The sequence below is a fragment of the Hemiscyllium ocellatum genome, chromosome 22 (assembly GCF_020745735.1).
Source record: "Hemiscyllium ocellatum isolate sHemOce1 chromosome 22, sHemOce1.pat.X.cur, whole genome shotgun sequence".
Taxonomy (NCBI): Eukaryota; Metazoa; Chordata; class Chondrichthyes; order Orectolobiformes; family Hemiscylliidae; genus Hemiscyllium; species Hemiscyllium ocellatum.
Genome location: NC_083422.1, coordinates 2,468,842 through 2,487,838, shown reverse-complemented (window position 1 = coordinate 2,487,838; position 18,997 = coordinate 2,468,842). Strand labels below are relative to the sequence as shown.

Here is an 18,997-nt window from a genome sequence, read left to right as displayed (position 1 = left end):
TTTCTGTATTGGTCATTAATTGTGTCTGTAATGGTTACTCTCTCTCCCTCAGTCTGTAATGGTAATTCACCCTCTGTAGTGCTCATTCTCCCTCTATCATGGTCATTCACTGACTCTATTAGACTCTCTCTTTTTCTCTGTATTGGTGACTCACTCTGTAATGGTCTCTGAAACCAAAAGAGTAAATGCTGGACCATCTCAGCAGATCTGGCAGCATCTGTAAGGAGAGAAAAGAGCTGACGTTTTGAGTCTAACTGACCCTTTATCAAAGCTGCTTTGACAAGGGGTCAATTAGATTTGAAATGTCAGTCTTTTCTCTCCTTACAGATGCTGCCAGACCTGCTGAGATGGTTCAGCATTTACTCTTTTGGTTTCAGATTCCAGCATCCGCAGTAACTTGCTTTTATCCACTGTAATGGTCTCTCTTTCGCTTTCTTTCTGTAATGCTCACTCTCCCTCCCTCTTATGATCTCTCACTCGCCCAAATGCCCACACTCTGTATGCTGGTCATTCACTCTCACTCTCACTCACTCTCACTCTCTCTATAATAGTCACTGTCTCTCTCTCTCTCTCTCTCTCTCTGTATTGGCTATTCACTTTGTAATGGTCATTCACAATGTCTCTGCATTCGCCACTCACTGTCTGCACTAATCACTCATCCTCTGCACAGGCCGTTCATCCACTGCATTGGTCACTCTCTATCTCTATTGATGTGGAGGTGTCGGTGTTGGACATGGGTGGACCAAGATTTTAAAAAATCACACAATACCAGGTTACAGTCCAGTAGGTTTACTTGGAAGGATGAGCTTTTGGAGTGCTGCTCCTTCATCAGGCAACTGTGGAGTGGGATCATAAGACACAGAATTTATAGCAAAAGATCATAGTGTCATGCAACTGAAACACAGTATTGAACAAACCTAGATTGCTGTTAAGTCTTTCATCTTTTAGAATGGGTTGCAGGTTTCGTTTCATTAACCTGTAAATCCCAGAACTTCTTTTAAGTCACATTCTCAAGATAACATGGCTTTATAAAAAGAAAGGTGACATTTCAGCTCAGACATTGTATTAAAAGTGTAAGGTTAGAGTCTATCTGTATCCCAATTCTTGAATCAGAGTGCTTTTATTTTCAAAGTAGGAATTTATAAAATGTTTGACTGCCTGCAGATTGTGTGCTTTTTCAGCAAAATAGAATGTATTTGCAAATGTAATTCTGCAAATGCAAATTTACCCCATAGAGTTATATGTGTGGGTACATGCATGTGAGAGAGAGAGAGAGAAAGAGAGAGAGAGTGTGTGAGTCTGAGTGTGCATGAGTGTGTGTGTGTTTGCATGCTTGGTAGAGTGTATGTGTGAGTGTGATGGAGTATAAGCCTGTGAGGGGGTGTGAGTGTGGGGGTTGTATGTGCGTGTGTGTATGAGAGAGAGCATGTGCATAAGAGAGGGTCTATGTGAGTGTGTGAATATATAAGAGTGCGTGTGTCTGTGTGCTTGTGTGTGTATGTGAGAGTGAAAAGTATAGTGGGGTCACCTGTAGTGTGACATGAACCCAAGGTCCCGGTTGAGGCTATCTGTCCCAAACTTGGCTATCAGCCTCTGCCTGGCCACTCTGTATTGTTGCATATCCCGAAGTCTGCCTTGGAGGATGGTCATACGAAGATCCGAGGCCGAAGGTCTCTGACTGCTGAAGTTCTCAGACGAGTGCTCAATTTCTGCCCTACCACCAAAATGGACCCCATTGGTCTTGAGGCAGACACGGAAGAGTTCATCAAACACCATGTACATGACAGTACTCATGTCAACATTGCTATCTCATACGATACAGGCAAAGATGCCCGAGGCATGGTACATTGGCGAGACCAAGCAGATGCTACGACACTGCAACAATCGGGGAACACTTCAGTGGTCAGGGACATTTGGCCTCGGATCTTTGGGTGACCATCCTCTAAGGCGGACTTTGGGAATACGCAACAACGCAGAGTGGCCAAGTAGAGGCTGACAGCCAAACTCGGTATCAATGAGGATGGCCTCAACCGAGACATTGGGTTCATGTCACATTACAGGTGACCCCACTGCACTATATACACACACTCTAACATACTCATGCATGCTCACACACTCTCTTGCAGATCCCCTCTCATACACACATACACCCCCACACTCATACTCATGCACACAGCCCTCTCACAGGCTTATACTCCATCACACTCACATGCACACAGTCTCTCTCTCTCATGCACGCACCCACAAATTTAAGCCTATGGGGTAAATCTGCATTTGCAGAATTGTATTTGCAAATATATTCTATTTTGCTCAAAAAGCACACAATCTGCAGGCAGTCAATCCATGTAACATTTCATAAATTCCTACTTTGGAAACAGAACCAGTTTGACTCAAGATTGGACTACAGACTCTAACCTTACACCTTTAATACATTGTCTGAGCTGAGATGTCACCTTTTTTCATAAAACCTTAATTTATCTCAAGAAGGTGACTTAAAAGAAGTTCTGTTTATATATTAATGAACCGAAACCTGCAACCCATTCTAAAAGATGGAAGACTTACCAGCAATCTAGGTTTGTTCAATATATTGTTTCAGTTGCGTGACACTGTATTCTTTTGCTATAAAGTCTGTGTCTTATGATTCTACTCCATAGCAGCACTCTGAAAACTCATCCTTCCAAATAAACCTGTTGGACTATAACCTGGTGTTGTGTGATTTTTAATCTTATCTGTATTGGTCACTCTTTCTGTAATGGTAACTCTTTATCTATGGTTCTCTCTGTACTGATCACTCATTGTCTCTATTTTGTATTTAGCACACATTCTGTCCCTGTAATGGTCACTTACTCTCACTCTCTCTCTGCAATGATCTCTCTCTCTCTCTTTCCTTCACACTTTTTAATGATCACTCACTCACTCTCTGCATTGTTCACTCACTTGCCCTGTAATAGAAGATAGAACAGTAAAACATAGTACAGGTCCTTCAGCCTATGATGTTCTGCCAAGTATTTATCGCTAATCTAAGGTCAACTTAACTTACACACCCCTCAATTTACTGCCATTCATGTGCTTGTTCAGCAGTCACTTAAATGTCCCTAATGTCTCTGACTCTACTACCACAGCTGGCAGTGCATTTCACACACCACTCTCTGCGTACAGAACCTACCTCTGACACCCCCCCATACCTTCCTGCAATCACCTTAAAATTAGGACTCCTCGTGACAGCCATTTCTGCCCTGGGGAAAAATCTCTGGCTATCTACTCTATCTATTCCTCTCATTACCTTCCACACCTCTATCAAGTCACCTCTCCTCCTTCTTCTCTCCAGTGTGAAAGTTCTTAGCTCAATCAACCTCTCTTCATAATATGTGCCCTCCAATCCAGGTAGCATCCTGGTAAATCTCCTCTGCATCCTCTCTAAAGCATCTATGTCCTTCGTATAATGAGGCAACCAGAAGTGGACACAATATACCAAGTGTGGAATAACTAGGGTTTTACAGAACTGCAGCAAAATTTTGTGGCTCTTAAACTCAATCCCCCAGTTAATGAAAGCCAAAACACTATATGTCTTCTTAACAATCCTATCAACTTGGGTGGCAATTTTGAGCGATCTATGTGCATGGACCCCAAGATCCCACTGTTCCTCCACACTGTCAAGAATCCTGTCTTTAACCCTGTATTCAGCATTCAAATTCGACCTTCCAAAATGATTCACTTTGCACTTATCCAGGTTTAACTCCATCTGCTACTTCTTAGCCCAGCTCTGCATCCTGTCAATGCCTTATTGTAGTCTGCAACAGCCCTCGACACTATCTACAACACCACTGACCTTTGTATCATCGGCAAACTTACTAACCCACTCTTCCACTTCTTCATCTAAGTCATTTATAAAAACTACAAAGAGCAGAGACTCAAGAACAGATCCCTGCGGGACATCACTTGTCACTGACCTCCAGGTGGAATATTTTCCATCCACTACTACTCGCTGTCTTTTAGCCAGCCAATTTTGTATCCAGACAGCTAAATTTCCCTGTATCCCATACCTCCCCAACTTTCTGAATGAGCTTACTGTGGGAAACTTTATCAAATGCCTTAATGAAATCCATATATACCACATCCATTGCTTGACCTTCATCAACTTGTCTCGCCACATCCTTAAAGAACACAATAAGGCTTGTGAGGCATAACCTGCCTCTCACAAAGCCATGCTGACTATCTTTAATCAGACTATGTTTCTCCAATTAGTCATAAACCCTATCTCTCAGAATGCTTCCCAGTACCTTGCTTACCACAGACGTAACACTGACTGGTCTGTAATTCTCAGGGAATTCCCTATTCCCTTTCTTGAACAGAAGAACAACATTCTCCTCCTTCCAATCAACTGGTACTACTCCTGTAGAGATTGAGGAAGGAAAGATCATTGCCAGAGGCGCAGCAATGTCATTCTTCACTTCCTGTAGTAACCTTGGATACATCTGGTTCGGCCCTGGGGATTTATCTATCTTGATGCTTCCCAGAATTTCCAGCACATCTGCTTTCTAATATCAATCTGTTCAAGCCTATTAACCTGGTCTGTGATGTTCTCACTATCAACAAGGTCTCTCTAGTGAATACTGAAGCAAAAAACTCACTTAACCTCCTCTACCTCTTCAGTCTGCAGCACAAGTTCCCTCCATTATCCCTGATCAGCCCTACCCTCTCTCTGGTCATTCTTTTATTCCTCACGTAAGTGTAGAACAGCTTTGGGCTTTCCCTAATCCTTTCTGCCAAGGCTTTTTTGTGCTCCCTCCTAGCTCTCCTCAGTACATTTTTGAGTTCTTTCCTAGCTACCCTATAATCCTCTAAAGTTGTGTCAGATCCTTGCTTCCTCAACCTCAAGCTTCCTTCTTCATCTTGACAGGAAGCTCCTCTTCTCTTGTCATCCAAGGCTCCTTCACCTTACCATTCCTTGCCTGTCTCAGTAGGACAAAGTTATCTAACAGTCACAACAAGTCCTCCTTAAACAGCCTTCACATTTCTGTTGTGCATTTCCTGTAGAATAATTGTTCCCAATTTACAGTCCACAGCTCCTGTCTAATAGCAGTATAATTTCCCCTCCTCCACTTAAATACCTTCCCATACTGTCTGCTCCTATCCCTCTCCATGGCTATGGTAAAGGTGAGGCAGTTGTGGTCACTGCCACCGAAATGCTGTACCTTCGAGAGATCTGACACCTGTTTGCCTTTCACCAAATCCAATATGGCCTCCCTCGGCCTAATAATGTATTGAGTTAGGAATCCTTCCTGGACACACCTGACAAACTCGGCTCCATCCATACCATCTGCACTCAGAAGGTTCCATCAATGTTGGGGAAGTTGAAGTCACCCATAACAACAACTCTGTAACATCTACACCTTTCCAGGATCTGCTGTCCAATCTGTTCTTCCATCTCTCTGCCGATATTGGGGCATCTATAGAAAACACCCAGTAAAGTGACTGCTTTCCTATTACTGACTTCCACCCATACTGATTCAGTAGACAAACACTCTCAACAACCTCCTTTTCTGCAGCTGTGATGCACTTTCTAATTAGCAATGCTACTCTCCCTCCTCTTTTACCCCCCCTCCCTGTTCTTGTTAAAAGATCTAAACCCTGAAACATCCAGCAACTATTCCTGCCCCATTGAAATCCATGTCTATGTTATGGCCACAACATCGTAGTTCCAAGTGCTGATCCATGCTCTAAGTTAATCACGCTTATTCTTACATTGAAACAGACCCTTTAACCCATCCCTTTGCTCCATCAACTGTGTATCTTTGCATTCTATTTCTACCCATTCAAAAACACTCCTCTGATCAGTAGCTCCGGTTTCTATCCTACCCTGTCAAACTAGCTTACACCCTCCCAAAGTGCACTACCAAATCTCCTGCCAGGTTATTGGTGCAGTTTAAGTGCAACCCATCCTTCACATACAGGTCCCACCTTCCCCAGAAGGTACCCCAATGATCTACGTATCTGAAGCTCTCCCTCTGCACCAGCCCTGTAGGAGGTGTTTAGCTGCACTCAGTCCACTTGCTCCCTGTTCCTCACCTCACTAGCACATGGCACTGGTAGTAATCCTAAGATTATTACCCTGCTTGTCCTGCTTTTTAGCTTCCAACCTAACTCCTTGAAATCACTGATTACATCCTCATCCCTTTTCCTATGTCATTGGTGTCAATGTGCAGCATGACTTCTGGCTGCTCACCCTTCCCCTTCATAATCTTATAGCTCTATTAGAGTCACTCTCTCTCTCTCTCTCTCTGTATTGGTCACTCTTCCCATTTCTCTGTTCATCACTCTCTCGCTGCATTGATCTCTCTAAATTATTCACTCACTCTCTCTCTGTAGGGATCATTCACTCTATTAATCATTCACTGTCTCTCTGGACTGATTTCTCTCTGCATTGATCACTCTCTCTCTCTCTGGTAACGGTTACCCTCTCTCTACATTGATCACTCACTGTTCTCTGAATTGATTATTCACCCTCTGGACGGGTCACTCACTCGCTCTGTAGTGATCACTCATTGATTACACACACTGTCCTGATCTCACTCTCTCTCTCTGCATTGGTCACTCACACTGTCGCTCTATGTTGAACACTTTCTATCTAAATTGATCACTCACCCTCTTTCTCTGTTGCTATGGTCTTTTTCTCTCACTGCAGCGTCCGGTAACCAGGAAGTGAGAACCGGAAGTGACGATGAGGTGAGCAGCGAGCTCCGCGCGCAACGGGGACCTGCCCCTTGACCCTGAGACTGTGATCCCAAGCACCAGGAGACTGACTGTTATACTGAGAGAGAGTGACCCATGATCACAACACTATGTGACCCTGGTCAATGATTCCCAAGACCAGGACACTGGCAATGACCTTGAGATGACCCCAGGGTTAGGACACTCCTTGTGACCTTTGCACTACCTCTGAGCCAGGGAGCAGGACTCTCTCTCTCTCTCTCTGACCATGGGTCCTGACCCCGGCACTAGGTCAGTCTCTGTGACTCTGGGACAGTGAATCCAGGACAGTCTGTGTAAGCCGGGGATAGTGACCCCAGGCCCAGTCCGTGCTCTGTGCGCCCAGGACATTGACCCCATGAGCACAGCAATCTCTCTTACCTGGCACAGTGACCTCAGGACCAGGCTTAGGACAGTGACCACGGGACCAGACCACATGCTGGACACTAGGACAATAACATGGTCCAGGACGCTGTCTGACTCAGGGACGGTTAGTCTGGGACCAGGACCTTCAATCACTCCAGTTGATGAACCTGAGGCCGTTCCTCATGACCCTTCCCTCTGCATTGCCCTGGATTTTGGTGTGAAACAGGATGTTATTACCGTTAGTAGCCAGTGCAATGGTAAATGTGTTTTGAAAGGACGTTGAGTTTGGTGATTCTGCCAGCTGTGAGGATAATCTGGCAGCCTGTCTCTGTGTGACGTTATATTACCGCAAGACTGTTTCAAGGTCAGTACTAAGACGCTGTTGGGCGGGTTCTCATGTTTGTGGGCTGTGATTATCCCACTACGACTGCGATTGGCTGCCCAGCACCGACCTGTGACCCAGTCACTAGGCTGCAGGAAACTGGAAATCAACAGAAAAGCAGCTTAGAATCGCAGTTTCACAGTGCAGCATCAGCAAGGAGCAGCGTGAGTATAATAAGGCAAAGAGAAAGATTTTGAGGGTCAGATTGGCGACAGTGAAGTCTACCGAAGGTGGGAAACAGACAGCGGGAGAGAGTAATCGCCAGAGCGAGACAAATAGTAGAAGAAATAGGGCTGGGCAGAGACAAACTAGAGGAAAACAGGCATCAAAGATTACAATGGGAGGCAGAGACAGAAGGAGGTGACAAGGCAAAGACAGATGGAGGGAGGGAGACAAAAGTCAAGAAGAAGGGATAGGAAGGGCTGGGGGAATTAAAGGGAGACAGAAATCTTTAGTAGAGTACAAAGGCAGCAGGAGTATACTTAAGAGGGAAATCAGGAGGGCAAAAATGGGACATGAGATTGCTTTGGCAAATAGAGTCAAGGCAAATCCAAAGGACTTTTACAAATACATTAAAGACAAAAGAGTAATTAGGGAGAGAATAGGGCCCCTCAAAGATCAGTACAGAGGCCTTTGCCGCACGAGATGCGGGAGTTATTAAATGAGTATTTTGCATCAGTGCTTATTGTGGAAAAGAACTTGGAAGATAGAGAATGTAGGGAAATACATGGTGATATCTTGGAAAAAATGTCTAGGTTACAGAGCAGGAAGTGCTGGATGTCATGAAATGCATAAAAGTGGATAAATCCCCAGGACCTGATCAGGTGTACCCTAGAACTCTGTGGGAAGCTAGAGAAGTGATTGCTGGGCCTCTTGCTGAGATATTTGTATCATCAATAGTCACAGGTGAGGTGTTGGAAGACTGGAGGTTGGCTAACTTTGTGCTACTATTTAGGTAAGGTGATAAGGACAAGCCAGGAAAGTATAGACCATTGAGCCTGAGCTTGTTGGTGGGCAAGTTGTTGGAAGGAATCCTGAGGGTCAGGATGTACATTTATTTGGAAAGGCAAGGACTGATTAGGGATAGTCAACATGGCTTTGTGCATGTGGAATCATGTCTCACGAACTTGTTTGAGTTTTTTGAAAAAGTAACAAAGAAGATTGATGGGGGCAGAGCAGTGGACGTGATCCAAATGGACATCAGTAAGCCATTCGACAAAGTTCTCCATGAGAGACTGGTTAGCAAGGTTAGATCTCATGGAACACAGGGAGAACTCGTCACTTGGATATAGAACTGGCTCAATAGTAGAAGACAGAGGGTGGAGGTGGAGGGTTGTTTTTCGTGGAGGCCTGTGACCAGTGGAGTGCCTCAAGGATCAGTGCTGAGTCCACTACTTTTAGTCATTTATATAAATGATTTGGATATGAACTTAAGAGGTATAGTTAGTAAGTTTGCAGATGACACCAAAATTGGAGGTGTAGTGGACAGTGAAGAAGGTTACTTTGGATTACAAGGGGATCTTGATCAGATGAGCCAATGGGCTGAGAAATGGCAGATGGAGTTTAATTTAGATAAGTGTGAGGTGCTGCATTTTGGGAAAGCAAATCTTAGCAGGACTTATACATCATTAATAGTAAGGTCCTAGGGAGCATTGCTGAACAAAGACACCTTGGAGTGTAGGGTTCATAGCTCCTTGAAAGTGGAGTCACAAGTAAATAGGATAGTGAAGAAGGTGTTTGGTATGCTTTCCTTTATTTGTCAGAGTATTGAGTACAGGAGTTGGGAAGTCATGTTGTGGCTATACAGGACATTGGTCAGGCCACTTATGGAATATTGCATGCAGTTCTGATCTCCTTCCTATCGGAAGGATGTTGTGCAACTTGAAAGGGTTGAGAAAAGAATTACAAGGATGTTGGCAGGTTTGGAGAATTTGAGCTATAGGGAGAGGTTGAACAGGCTGGGGCTGTTTTCCCGGAGCATTGGAGGCTGAGGGGTGACCTGATAAAGGTTTATAAAATTGTGAGGGGCATAGATAGGATAAACAGACAAGGTCTTTTCCCTGGGATGGGGAGTGTAGAACTAGAGGGCATAAGTTTAGGGTGAGAGAGGAAAGATATAAAAGAGACCTAAGGGGCAACTTTTTCATGCAGAGGGTGGTACGTGTATGGAATGAGCTGCCAGAGAATGTGGTGGAGGCTGGTACAATTGCAACATTTAAGAGGCATTTGGATGGGTATATGCATGGAAAGGTTTTGGAGGGATATGGGCTGGGTGCTGGCAGGTGGGACTAGATTGGGTTGGGATATCTGGTCGGCATGGACAGGTTGGACCAAAGGGTCTGTTTACGTGCTGTACATCTCTATGACTCCATGAACAGAGGTGAGGAGTAAGGGAGAGATACAGACAGAGGGTAATAGGAAGACAGAAAGAAGGGGATAGAAAAAGGGAGGGAGAGAGAGATGGTGACTGCCTGACAGATAAAGGGAGACAAGGAATTAGGAAGTAAGAAAGGGAGGCAGACAGATGAAGGGAAGGACAGGGACAGAGAAAGGGAGGGAAAGAAGGAAAGAAAGGGGGTTGCAAAGACAGATAGAGGGGCAGAGCGAAGGGAAGGAAGATAGGCACAGTGAGGATGTCAGGGAGATGGAGGGAGGGAGACAGAGGAAAGGCGACAGAGTCAGAGAAAGGGTGACAGGGAGATGGAGGGAAAGTGACAGAAGGAGGGAAGGAGGCAAACAGTTATTGAGTGAATTCTGGCTTTTTCAGGATGCTGTTATTTTTAAGTTGCTTGTTTGACTGTGAATGTGGTGTCTGGAATGCTGGTTATTGCTCTTTGATCTTTTGTTCCAGGAAGTGTTGTGGAATCTGAAGATTCTGATATGGGTTTGTTGCCATTGGGCCTTGGAGCCCTGGGAGCAGCAATCACCAGTGTGCTTCTGGCAAACACTGATCTCCTGCTATCCCAAGCTGACACTACAACACTGACGTACTTGTCAGGGGCTACACTGAGAACTTTGGACCAAGGCAAGTTTAAAAGTCAAAGTACAAGAAATGATAGTGATCCACCACTGTCCTGATTCATTTAGTATCCCTCTAAGGTCTGGGTCAGAAGGTAATGGATCACATCTCCTGCCCTTGCCCCTCTCTAACCTTAACTTGTGTAGCAGAATACAGGCTGATAATCCAGTACAGAAAGAGGAAGTGCTGCAGTGCTTGAAGTGCTCTTATTTAAATGGGACATTAAACAAACATCCTAACTAGCCTCTCCGTCATGTGTGAAAACTCCTATGGCACAATTTCAAAGAAGCACACTGGAGTTCTCCCTATTGTCCTGGCCTGTATCTATTCCCCAGTCGTATGATTAGGGAGGCAGTTCCAAGTATTATAATAGTGACTATATTTCAAAAGTACTTTGCTTGCTCTAGAGATGATGAAATCACTGCTTACATGCAAGTCTTTCAGTTCTTATTCATTCTCTTCCCTTCAACTTTCTTTGTTGGTATGAAAATTTTTTTTTCTCAAGACACTCATTTGTGGTGCTGTACTGTTATCTTTTGCCGTCGCTGTTTCATTGCCTTTTGCTTTTTCATTGATGACATTGATTTTAAGGTTTGCAATGCTCTTTTAAAGGTGGCAACGTCATTTAACTGTAAATTAGATCAAATTTAAAGGCAACATGCCCGAACTGAAACCTCATTGAAGTCTTGCGTATAATTCACTTTAACTCTCCATAATTTACATTTTATACCTCTGTGTTTAAAAGCCTTTTTCCTTTTCTCAGAGTTTTTCTTGTCTTGCCATCTGAAGATCTAAGACCCCTCAAGAGGGGCCTCTTGGTTCGAGATCGGTCAAAAGAATCGACAAATGTGGTCTGTTTAAAAGCAAGGGTCATTAGTTTATTGAATTAAGGTACCTTGACGCAATTCTATCCAGCAACACCGAGATTGAAGCTTCTGTGTCCCATGGTGAAGTTACGCAGTTACATTTGAAAATTACACATTATTTATATGCTTTTTAAAGAAACAGTACAGCCTTAATTACAAGAAATGCCAATCACATATAATAAGGTGACATGATTAACAGCAAGTTAATCCAATGATATTTCCTGGGAAAGGGTTCTTAATTACAAGAAAAGTCCAATCAACTGTAAGATGGTGAAATGTTTGAAGACAGGCTAATTCAATGGTATTCTTTGGAAAATATTTCTTATTTACGTAAATTGTCATGCCATGTATCAGTTCAAGGTTAGTTCAAATGGTCAATTAATGTGTCTGTATTCAGTTTATGAAAACTCTATTGTCCTCTTATCTTTGAATTTCAGTTTAATTCTGCAAATCAGCAGTACAGGTTCACAGGCCATTTTATAGTATTCTTTTAAATTGAGAATCCATTTTGTTGTAAATAAAAATCTACACATACTTTTGCCTAAATTCAAATTTTAGATCCTCACATCCACCTATCTCAGTATGTGCATTATCTATGCTGCTAGTGAAACTGGCTATTGTCATTATTGAGCATCAAACAGGCACTGAACTACTCAGTCACTGAGATCATCTAACCCCATTCACCACTTTGGCTCAGTATTCCTTACAATTCCTTACAATGAGCAAAAAGGTGTCAATCTCCGGTTTGAAATAATTACAGTATAGCCAACCTCTAGAGCACATGGTGAGGACAGTGCAGGAGAGAGAGAGAGAACCTGTACAGTTATTGCCTTTGCTGTTTTTGAATTCATGTGTCGCTGGACATCGGAGTGCCCCTGGGAAAATTAACAAATAGTGAATTTCACAACTAATCTTGGAGGAACCGGTTTGGGCGAAGTTCACAACACAGAATCCGATAAGTTAATTGTTGTTTTAAGTCTATCCAAGAGAAAGGCTGTATTAGTGAGTACAGTGGGTTCTTTCTTGATTTATATGCTTTTGGAGATCAGTCGCTTGATTAAACTTAAAATATAAGCCAAAGGTATTAATTTAACCTGGTGCAGTGTTTTGTAGAGGAATAAGACGGTGTTATTTCCTGGGTCTGTAGATTGTGAAGGAGCAAAAATGGCCTTTGCAGTGATATGTACTTCTTGTCCAATGTGGGAGTTTAAAGAGAGTTTCAGGGTTATTGTGGATTATATCTGCCATAAATGCTGTTGGATGCGAATCTTATCAGATCGAATGGATCGGTTGGAGAGACAGATAGAAGCGATGAGGAATTTGCAACAGCAACTTTGTGATGGATGGCAGTTATAGGAAGGGAGGAAAATGTCAGATACAGTCACATAGATGGGTTAACTCCAGGAAGAGTAAGAGAGGTCAGCATCTAGGGCAGGAGTCTTTTGTGGATATACCCATTTCAAACAGGAATACTGTTTTGGAAAATGTAGGGAGTGATGGATTCTCAGGGGAACTTAGCACGAACAACCAAGTTTCTGGTATTGAGACTGGCTCTAATGCAATGAGTGGTATGTCGGCTTCCAAGAGATCAATTGTGTTAGGGGATTCTGAAGTCCGAGGTACAGACAGACGTTTCTGTCGCCAGCAGTGAAGAAGCAGAATGGTGTGTTGTTTCCCTGGTGCCAGGATCAAGGATGTCTCAGAGAGGGTGCAGAATGTTCTCACGGGGGAGAGAGGCCAGCAAGAGGTCATTGTCCACATTGGAACCAACGAAATAGGAAGGGAAACAGTTGAGATTCTGAAGGAAGATTAGAGAGTTAGGCAGAAATTTAAAAAGGAGGTCCTTAACGGTAGTAATATCTAGATTACTCCCAGTGCTACGAGCTAGTGAGGGCAGGATTAGGAGGATAGAGCAAATGAATGCATGGCTGAGGAGCTGGTGTATGGGAGAAGGATTCACATTTTTGGATCATTGGAATCTCTTTTGGGGTAGAAGTGACCTATACAAGAAGGATGGATTGCATCTAAATTGGAAGGGGACTAATATACTGGCAGGGAGATTTGCTAGAAGTGCTTGGGAGGATTTAAACTAGTAAGGTGGGGCGGGGGAACCCAGGGAGAGAGCGAGGAACGAGATCAATCTGAGACTGGTACAGTTGAGAACAGAAGTGTATCAAACAGTCAAGGCAGGCAGGGACAAGGTAGGACTAATAAATTAAACTGCATTTATTTCAATGCAAGGGGCCTAACAGGGAAGGCAGATGAACTCTGGGCACGGTTAGGAACATGGGACTGGGATATCATAGCAATTACAGAAACGTGGCTCAGGGATGGGCAGGACTGCCAGCTTAATGTTCCAGGACACAAATGCTACAGGAAGGATAGAAAGGGAGGCAAGAGAGGAGGGGGAGTGGCATTTTTGATAAGGGAAAGCATTACAGCTGTGCTGAGGGAGGATATTCCCAGAAGTACAACCAGGGAAGTTATTTGGGTGGAACTAAAAAATAAGAAAGGGATGATCTTATTGGGATTGCATTATAGACCCCCTAATAGTCAAAGGGAAATTGAGAAACAAACTTGTAAGGAGATCTCAGCTATCTGTAAGAATAATAGGGTAGTTATGGGAGGGGATTTTAACTTTCCAAACATCGACTGGGACTGCTGTAGTGTTAAAGGTTTAGATGAAGAGGAATTTCTTAAATGCGTACAAGACAATTTTCTGATGTACCTACCCTTGGGAAATAAGACAGGGCAGGTGACTGAGGTGTCAGTGGGGGTGCACTTTGGGGCCAGCGATCATAATTCTATTCACTTTAAAATTGTGATGGAAAAGGATAGACCACATCTAAAAATTGAAGTTCTAAATTGGAGAAAGGTCAATTTTGACGGTATTAGGCAAGAACTTTCGAAAGATGATTGGAGGCAGATGTTCGCAGGTAAAGGTTCGGCTGGAAAATGGGAAGCCTTCAGAAATGAGAAAGCAAGAATCCAGAGAAAGTATATTCCCGTCAGGGTGAAAGGGAAGGCTGGTAGGTATAGGAAATGCTGGATGACTAAAGAAATTGAGGGTTTGGTTAAGAAAAAGAAGGAAGCATATGTCAGGTATAGACAGGATAGATCGAGTGAATCCTTAGACTATAAAGAAAGTAGGAGTATACTTAAGAGGGAAATCAGGAGGGCAAAAAGGGGAAATGAGATAGCGTTGGCAAATAGAATTAAGGAGAATCCAAAGGGTTTTTACAAATACATTAAGGACAAAAGGGTAACTAGGGAGAGAATAGGGCCCCTCAAAGATCAGCAAGGCAGCCTTTGTGTGGAGCCACAGAAAATGGAGGAGATACTAAATGAATATTTTGCATCAGTATTTACTGTGGAAAAGGATACGGAAGATATAGACTCTAGGGAAATAGATGGTGACATCTTGCAAAATATCCAGATTACAGAGGAGTGCTGGATGTCTTGAAATGCACAAAAGTGGATAAATCCCCAGGACCTGATCACGTGTACCCAAGAACTCTGTGGAAAGCTGGAGAAGTGATTGCTGGGCCTCTTACTGAGATATTTGTATTATCGATAATCACAGGTGCCATGCCGGAAGACTGGAGGTTGGCAAAAGTGGTGCCACTGTTTAAGAAGGGTGGTAAGGACAAGCCAGGGAACTATAGACCAGTGAGCCTGACCTCGGTGGTGGGCAAGTTGTTGGAGGGGATCCTGAGGGACATGATGTACATGTATTTGGAAAGGCAAGGACTGATTAGGGATAGTCAACATGGCTTTGTGCGTGGGAAATCATATCTCACAAACTTGATTGAGTTTTTTGAGGAAGTAACAAAGAGGATTGATGAGGGCAGAGCAGTAGACGTGATCTATATGGACTTCAGTAAGGCGTTCGACAAGGTTCCCCATGGGAGCAAGGTTAGATCTCACGGAATAAAGGGAAAAGTAGCCATTTGGATACAGAACTGGCTTAAAGTTAGAACACAGAGGGTAGTGGTGGAGGGTTGTTTTTCAGACTGGAGACCTGTGACCAGTGGAGTTCCACAAGGATTGGTGCTGGGTCCTCTAAATTTTGTGATTTAAATAAATGATTTGGATGCGAACATAAGAGGTACAGTTAGTAAGTTTGCAGATGACACCAAAATTGGAGGTGTAGTGGACAGCAAAGAGGGTTACCTCAGATTACAACAGGATCTGGACCAGATGGGCCAATGGGCTGAAAAGTGGCAGATGGAGTTTAATTCAGATAAATGCGAGGTACTGCATTTTAGGAAAGCAAATCTTAGCAGGTCTTATACATTTAATGGTAAGGTTCTAGAGAGTGTTGCTGAACAAAGAGACCTTGGAGTGCAGATTCATAGCTCCTTGAAAGTGGAGTCGCAGGTAGATAGGATAGTGAAGGCAGTGTTTGGTGTGCTTTCATTTATTGGTCAGAGTACTGAGTACAGGAGTTGGGAGGTCATGTTGCAGCTGTACAGGACATTGGTTAGGCCACTGTTGGAATATTGCATGCAATTCTGGTCTCCTTCCTATTGGAAAGATTTTGTGAAACTTGAAAGGGTTCAAAAAGGATTTACAAGGATGTTGCCAGGGTTGGAGGATTTGAACTATAGGGAGAGGCTGAACAGGCTGGGGCTGTTTTCCCTGGAGTGTCAGAGGCTGAGGGATGACGTTCTAAAGGTATACAAAATTATGAGGGGCATGGATAGGATAAGTAGACCAAGTCGTTTCCCTGGTGTCGGGGAGTCCAGAACTAGAGGGCATAGGTTTAGGTTGAGAGGGAAAAGGAGCAACTTTTTCATGCAGAGGGTGGTACGTGTATGGAATGAGCTGCCAGAGAATGTGGTGGAGGCTGATACAATTGCAACATTTAAGAGGCATTTGGATGGGTGTATGAATAGGAAGGGTTTGGAGGGATATGAGCCAGGTGATGGCAGGTGGGACTAGATTGGGTTGGAATATCTGGTCGGCGTGGACTGTTTGGACCGAAGGGTCTGTTTCCATGCTGTACATCTCTATGACTCTATACTGCTTTTAATCAGAGGGAGGATTGCCCATTTTTTGCTCTAGTTTTTGTAGAAGCACACGCAAGTAGATGTAGGTTTTATCAGTCCTATGTAGTTCTTTCATAATACTAGAAAACTTAACCAAGCCACATCATAACGTTCTGAATTCAAGTTTCTTTGATTTCTCCACATAAGTTAACCTGTGAATTGCAGGATTCTGAATTAGAGTGGTGCTGGAAAAGCACAGCAGTTCAGGCAGCATTCGAGGAGCAGGAAAATCGACGTTTCAGGCAAAAGCCCTTCATCAGGAACTGCTGTGCTTTTTCAGCACCACTCTAATTCAGAATCTGGTGTCCAGCATCAGCAGTCATTGTTTTATCTTGTGAATTGCAGGAGTCATTCTAGGACTATTCTTGTACCAACGTCAATACAGTATATCCTTCTTAAGTGGTGCCCAGCAGTTCCTCCAGGTGTAGTCTGACCAGGGATTTGTAGATATTTTAAATCAACCTGGTCAGAGATGTTATTGCACATCTCTGGAGCAGGTGGGATGTGAAGGCAGACCTCCTGTCTCAGGTGGGAATACCACCACTGCGTCACAAGAACCCTTTCACCAGGATTTTGTGTAACTTCAATGTATTCTATTCTTCAAGATATAAAGACAAATAAATGATTAATTTCTTAACATGTTTCTGACATTTTGTTGTTCTATGTGCCATGACCCCGAAATCTCACTGGACTTCCCCTGTCCCTAGATTCAGAGCTTTTAGAAAGAGCCCTGTTTTACCCTATTACATCCAAACTTGTTAACCTCACACATGCTACCCTTGAAATCAATTTGCCACAATTTTGCCCATTTGTGTAATCTATCAATATCTCTCTGTAATGTTATGCTTATATCTGAAGTGCCTAAAGTGCTGCCTGTCTTTGTATTACCGGTAAACTTGGATGTGTCTTTATGTCCTATCATTTAAGCCACTAATGAATGCAGTGAATAGTGGAGACCCCAACACAAATCTTTATGGGACACTACTCGTCACATCCTATGATTAAAGTATTCCTTATTCCTGTCTCTTCCAACCAGGTCAATCATTTAGCCTCACTTCTACTGGTTTCAACTCTAGCAGGACTTTATCACATTCCTATCTAAGTAGCATTCCCTAAATGCTTCACTTGTTATTTGCTTTAAAAACATTTCTTCAGTGCTTTAGTGAATTTCAGTGAATCCATTAACCCATGTTGCTCTCCTATACTATTGCCTTGACCCTTCTCTTGAGTTTCCTATATCTACAGGCAATGATGACCAGATTATGACACAACGGGATAGTGTACAGACCTAAGAAAATTCTGGCAAATAGGCCAGCTTAGGGAAAAATGGTGAAAAAACAAAATTAAAGTCGGCTTATCTGAACACGTGCACCACTTATCCAAGATTTTGCTCAAAAAGCACAGAATCTGCAGGCAGTCAATCCATGTGACATTTTATAAATTCCTACTTTGGTAATACAACCAGTCTGACTCAAGGTTGGGATACAGACAGACTCTAATCTTACACCTTTTAATACATTGTCTGAGCTGAGATGTCACCTTTTTTTTAAAAATAAAACCTTAGGGGCGGCACGGTGGCACAGTGGTTAGCACTGCTGCCTCACAGCACCAGGGACCCGGGTTCAATTCCGGCCTCGGGCGACTGTCTGTGTGGAGTTTGCACATTCTCCCCGTGTCTGCATGGGTTTCCTCCGGGTGCTCCGGTTTCCTCCCACAGTCACAAAGATGTGAATTGGCCATGCTAAATTGCCCGTAGTGTTAGGTAGGGGGTAAATGTATGGGTATGGGTGGGTTGCGCTTCGGCGGGTCGGTGTGGACTTGTTGGGCCGAAGGGCCTGTTTCCACACTGTAAGTAATCTAATCTTAAGGTATCTCAGGAATGTGACTTGGAAAAAGTTCTGCGATTTACGTATTAATGAATCAAAACCTGCAATCCATTCTAAAAGATGAAAGACTTAACAGCAATGTAGGTTTGTTCAGTATAGTGTCATGCAACTGATACTATAAGATCTTGTGCTATAAGTGAACATATGATCCTGCCCCACTAGCTACCTGACGAAGGAGCAGCGCTGCGTGAGGTATTACTTCCAAATAAACCTGTTGGACTATAACCAGGTGTTGTGTGATTTTTAACTATGATATAATAGACATCACAGGCAGGCATTTCCCATAATGACCAGAGCTGTGAACTAAGCATTTAGTCGGTTTTTTTTGATGATCTACTAAGGAGCGGAAAGGGGCTAGAGAAATGTGTGTTTTTTGAACAGGGAGACTTTTGGTTAATACAATCATTTAAATTAATTTAATCTTTCTGACTTTCTAGAGGAAAGGAGATTCGAGGCGGGAGAGCTGTGGATGCAGACTGGTGCAGTCATCATGGCAGTGCGGAGACCTGGATGATTCTTGTGCCGAGAGGTACTGAAATAAGCGTGCTGAACATTGTCCAATGGTATTGCCTCACTCTCCAAGCAGCAATGCTTTGGTGATAACTCCTTCCATCCCCCATTACAGTTCTGTGCTAAGCCTGTAACATATATTTCCATGTTAAAACCTTATATAAATG

The 18,997-nt window shown here is 43.4% G+C and overlaps 2 protein-coding genes across 3 annotated transcripts in view; one reads left to right on the top strand and one right to left on the bottom strand.

The window, feature by feature from the left end:
• Window positions 1-7,472, bottom strand: part of dydc2 (DPY30 domain containing 2) — a 35,575-nt gene extending 28,103 nt beyond the window's left edge. The window contains exon 1 of one of the 2 annotated variants that reach the window (XM_060841830.1): window positions 7,132-7,472. The gene's annotated coding sequence lies outside the window, so the exon portion shown is untranslated. Of the gene's footprint in view, window positions 1-6,645; window positions 6,692-7,131 lie in introns of those variants that run through there. The other variant, XM_060841831.1, reaches the window with a different exon arrangement.
• An 84-nt stretch (window positions 7,473-7,556) lies between these two features.
• The window catches only part of selenou1a (selenoprotein U 1a), a 34,892-nt gene continuing 23,451 nt past the window's right edge, over window positions 7,557-18,997 (top strand). Inside the window, exons 1-3 of the mRNA XM_060841829.1 lie at window positions 7,557-7,662; window positions 10,350-10,523; window positions 18,758-18,849. Coding sequence (XP_060697812.1) covers window positions 10,379-10,523; window positions 18,758-18,849 — 237 coding nt within the window. The 5' untranslated portion in view covers window positions 7,557-7,662; window positions 10,350-10,378. The remainder of the gene's footprint in view (window positions 7,663-10,349; window positions 10,524-18,757; window positions 18,850-18,997) is intronic.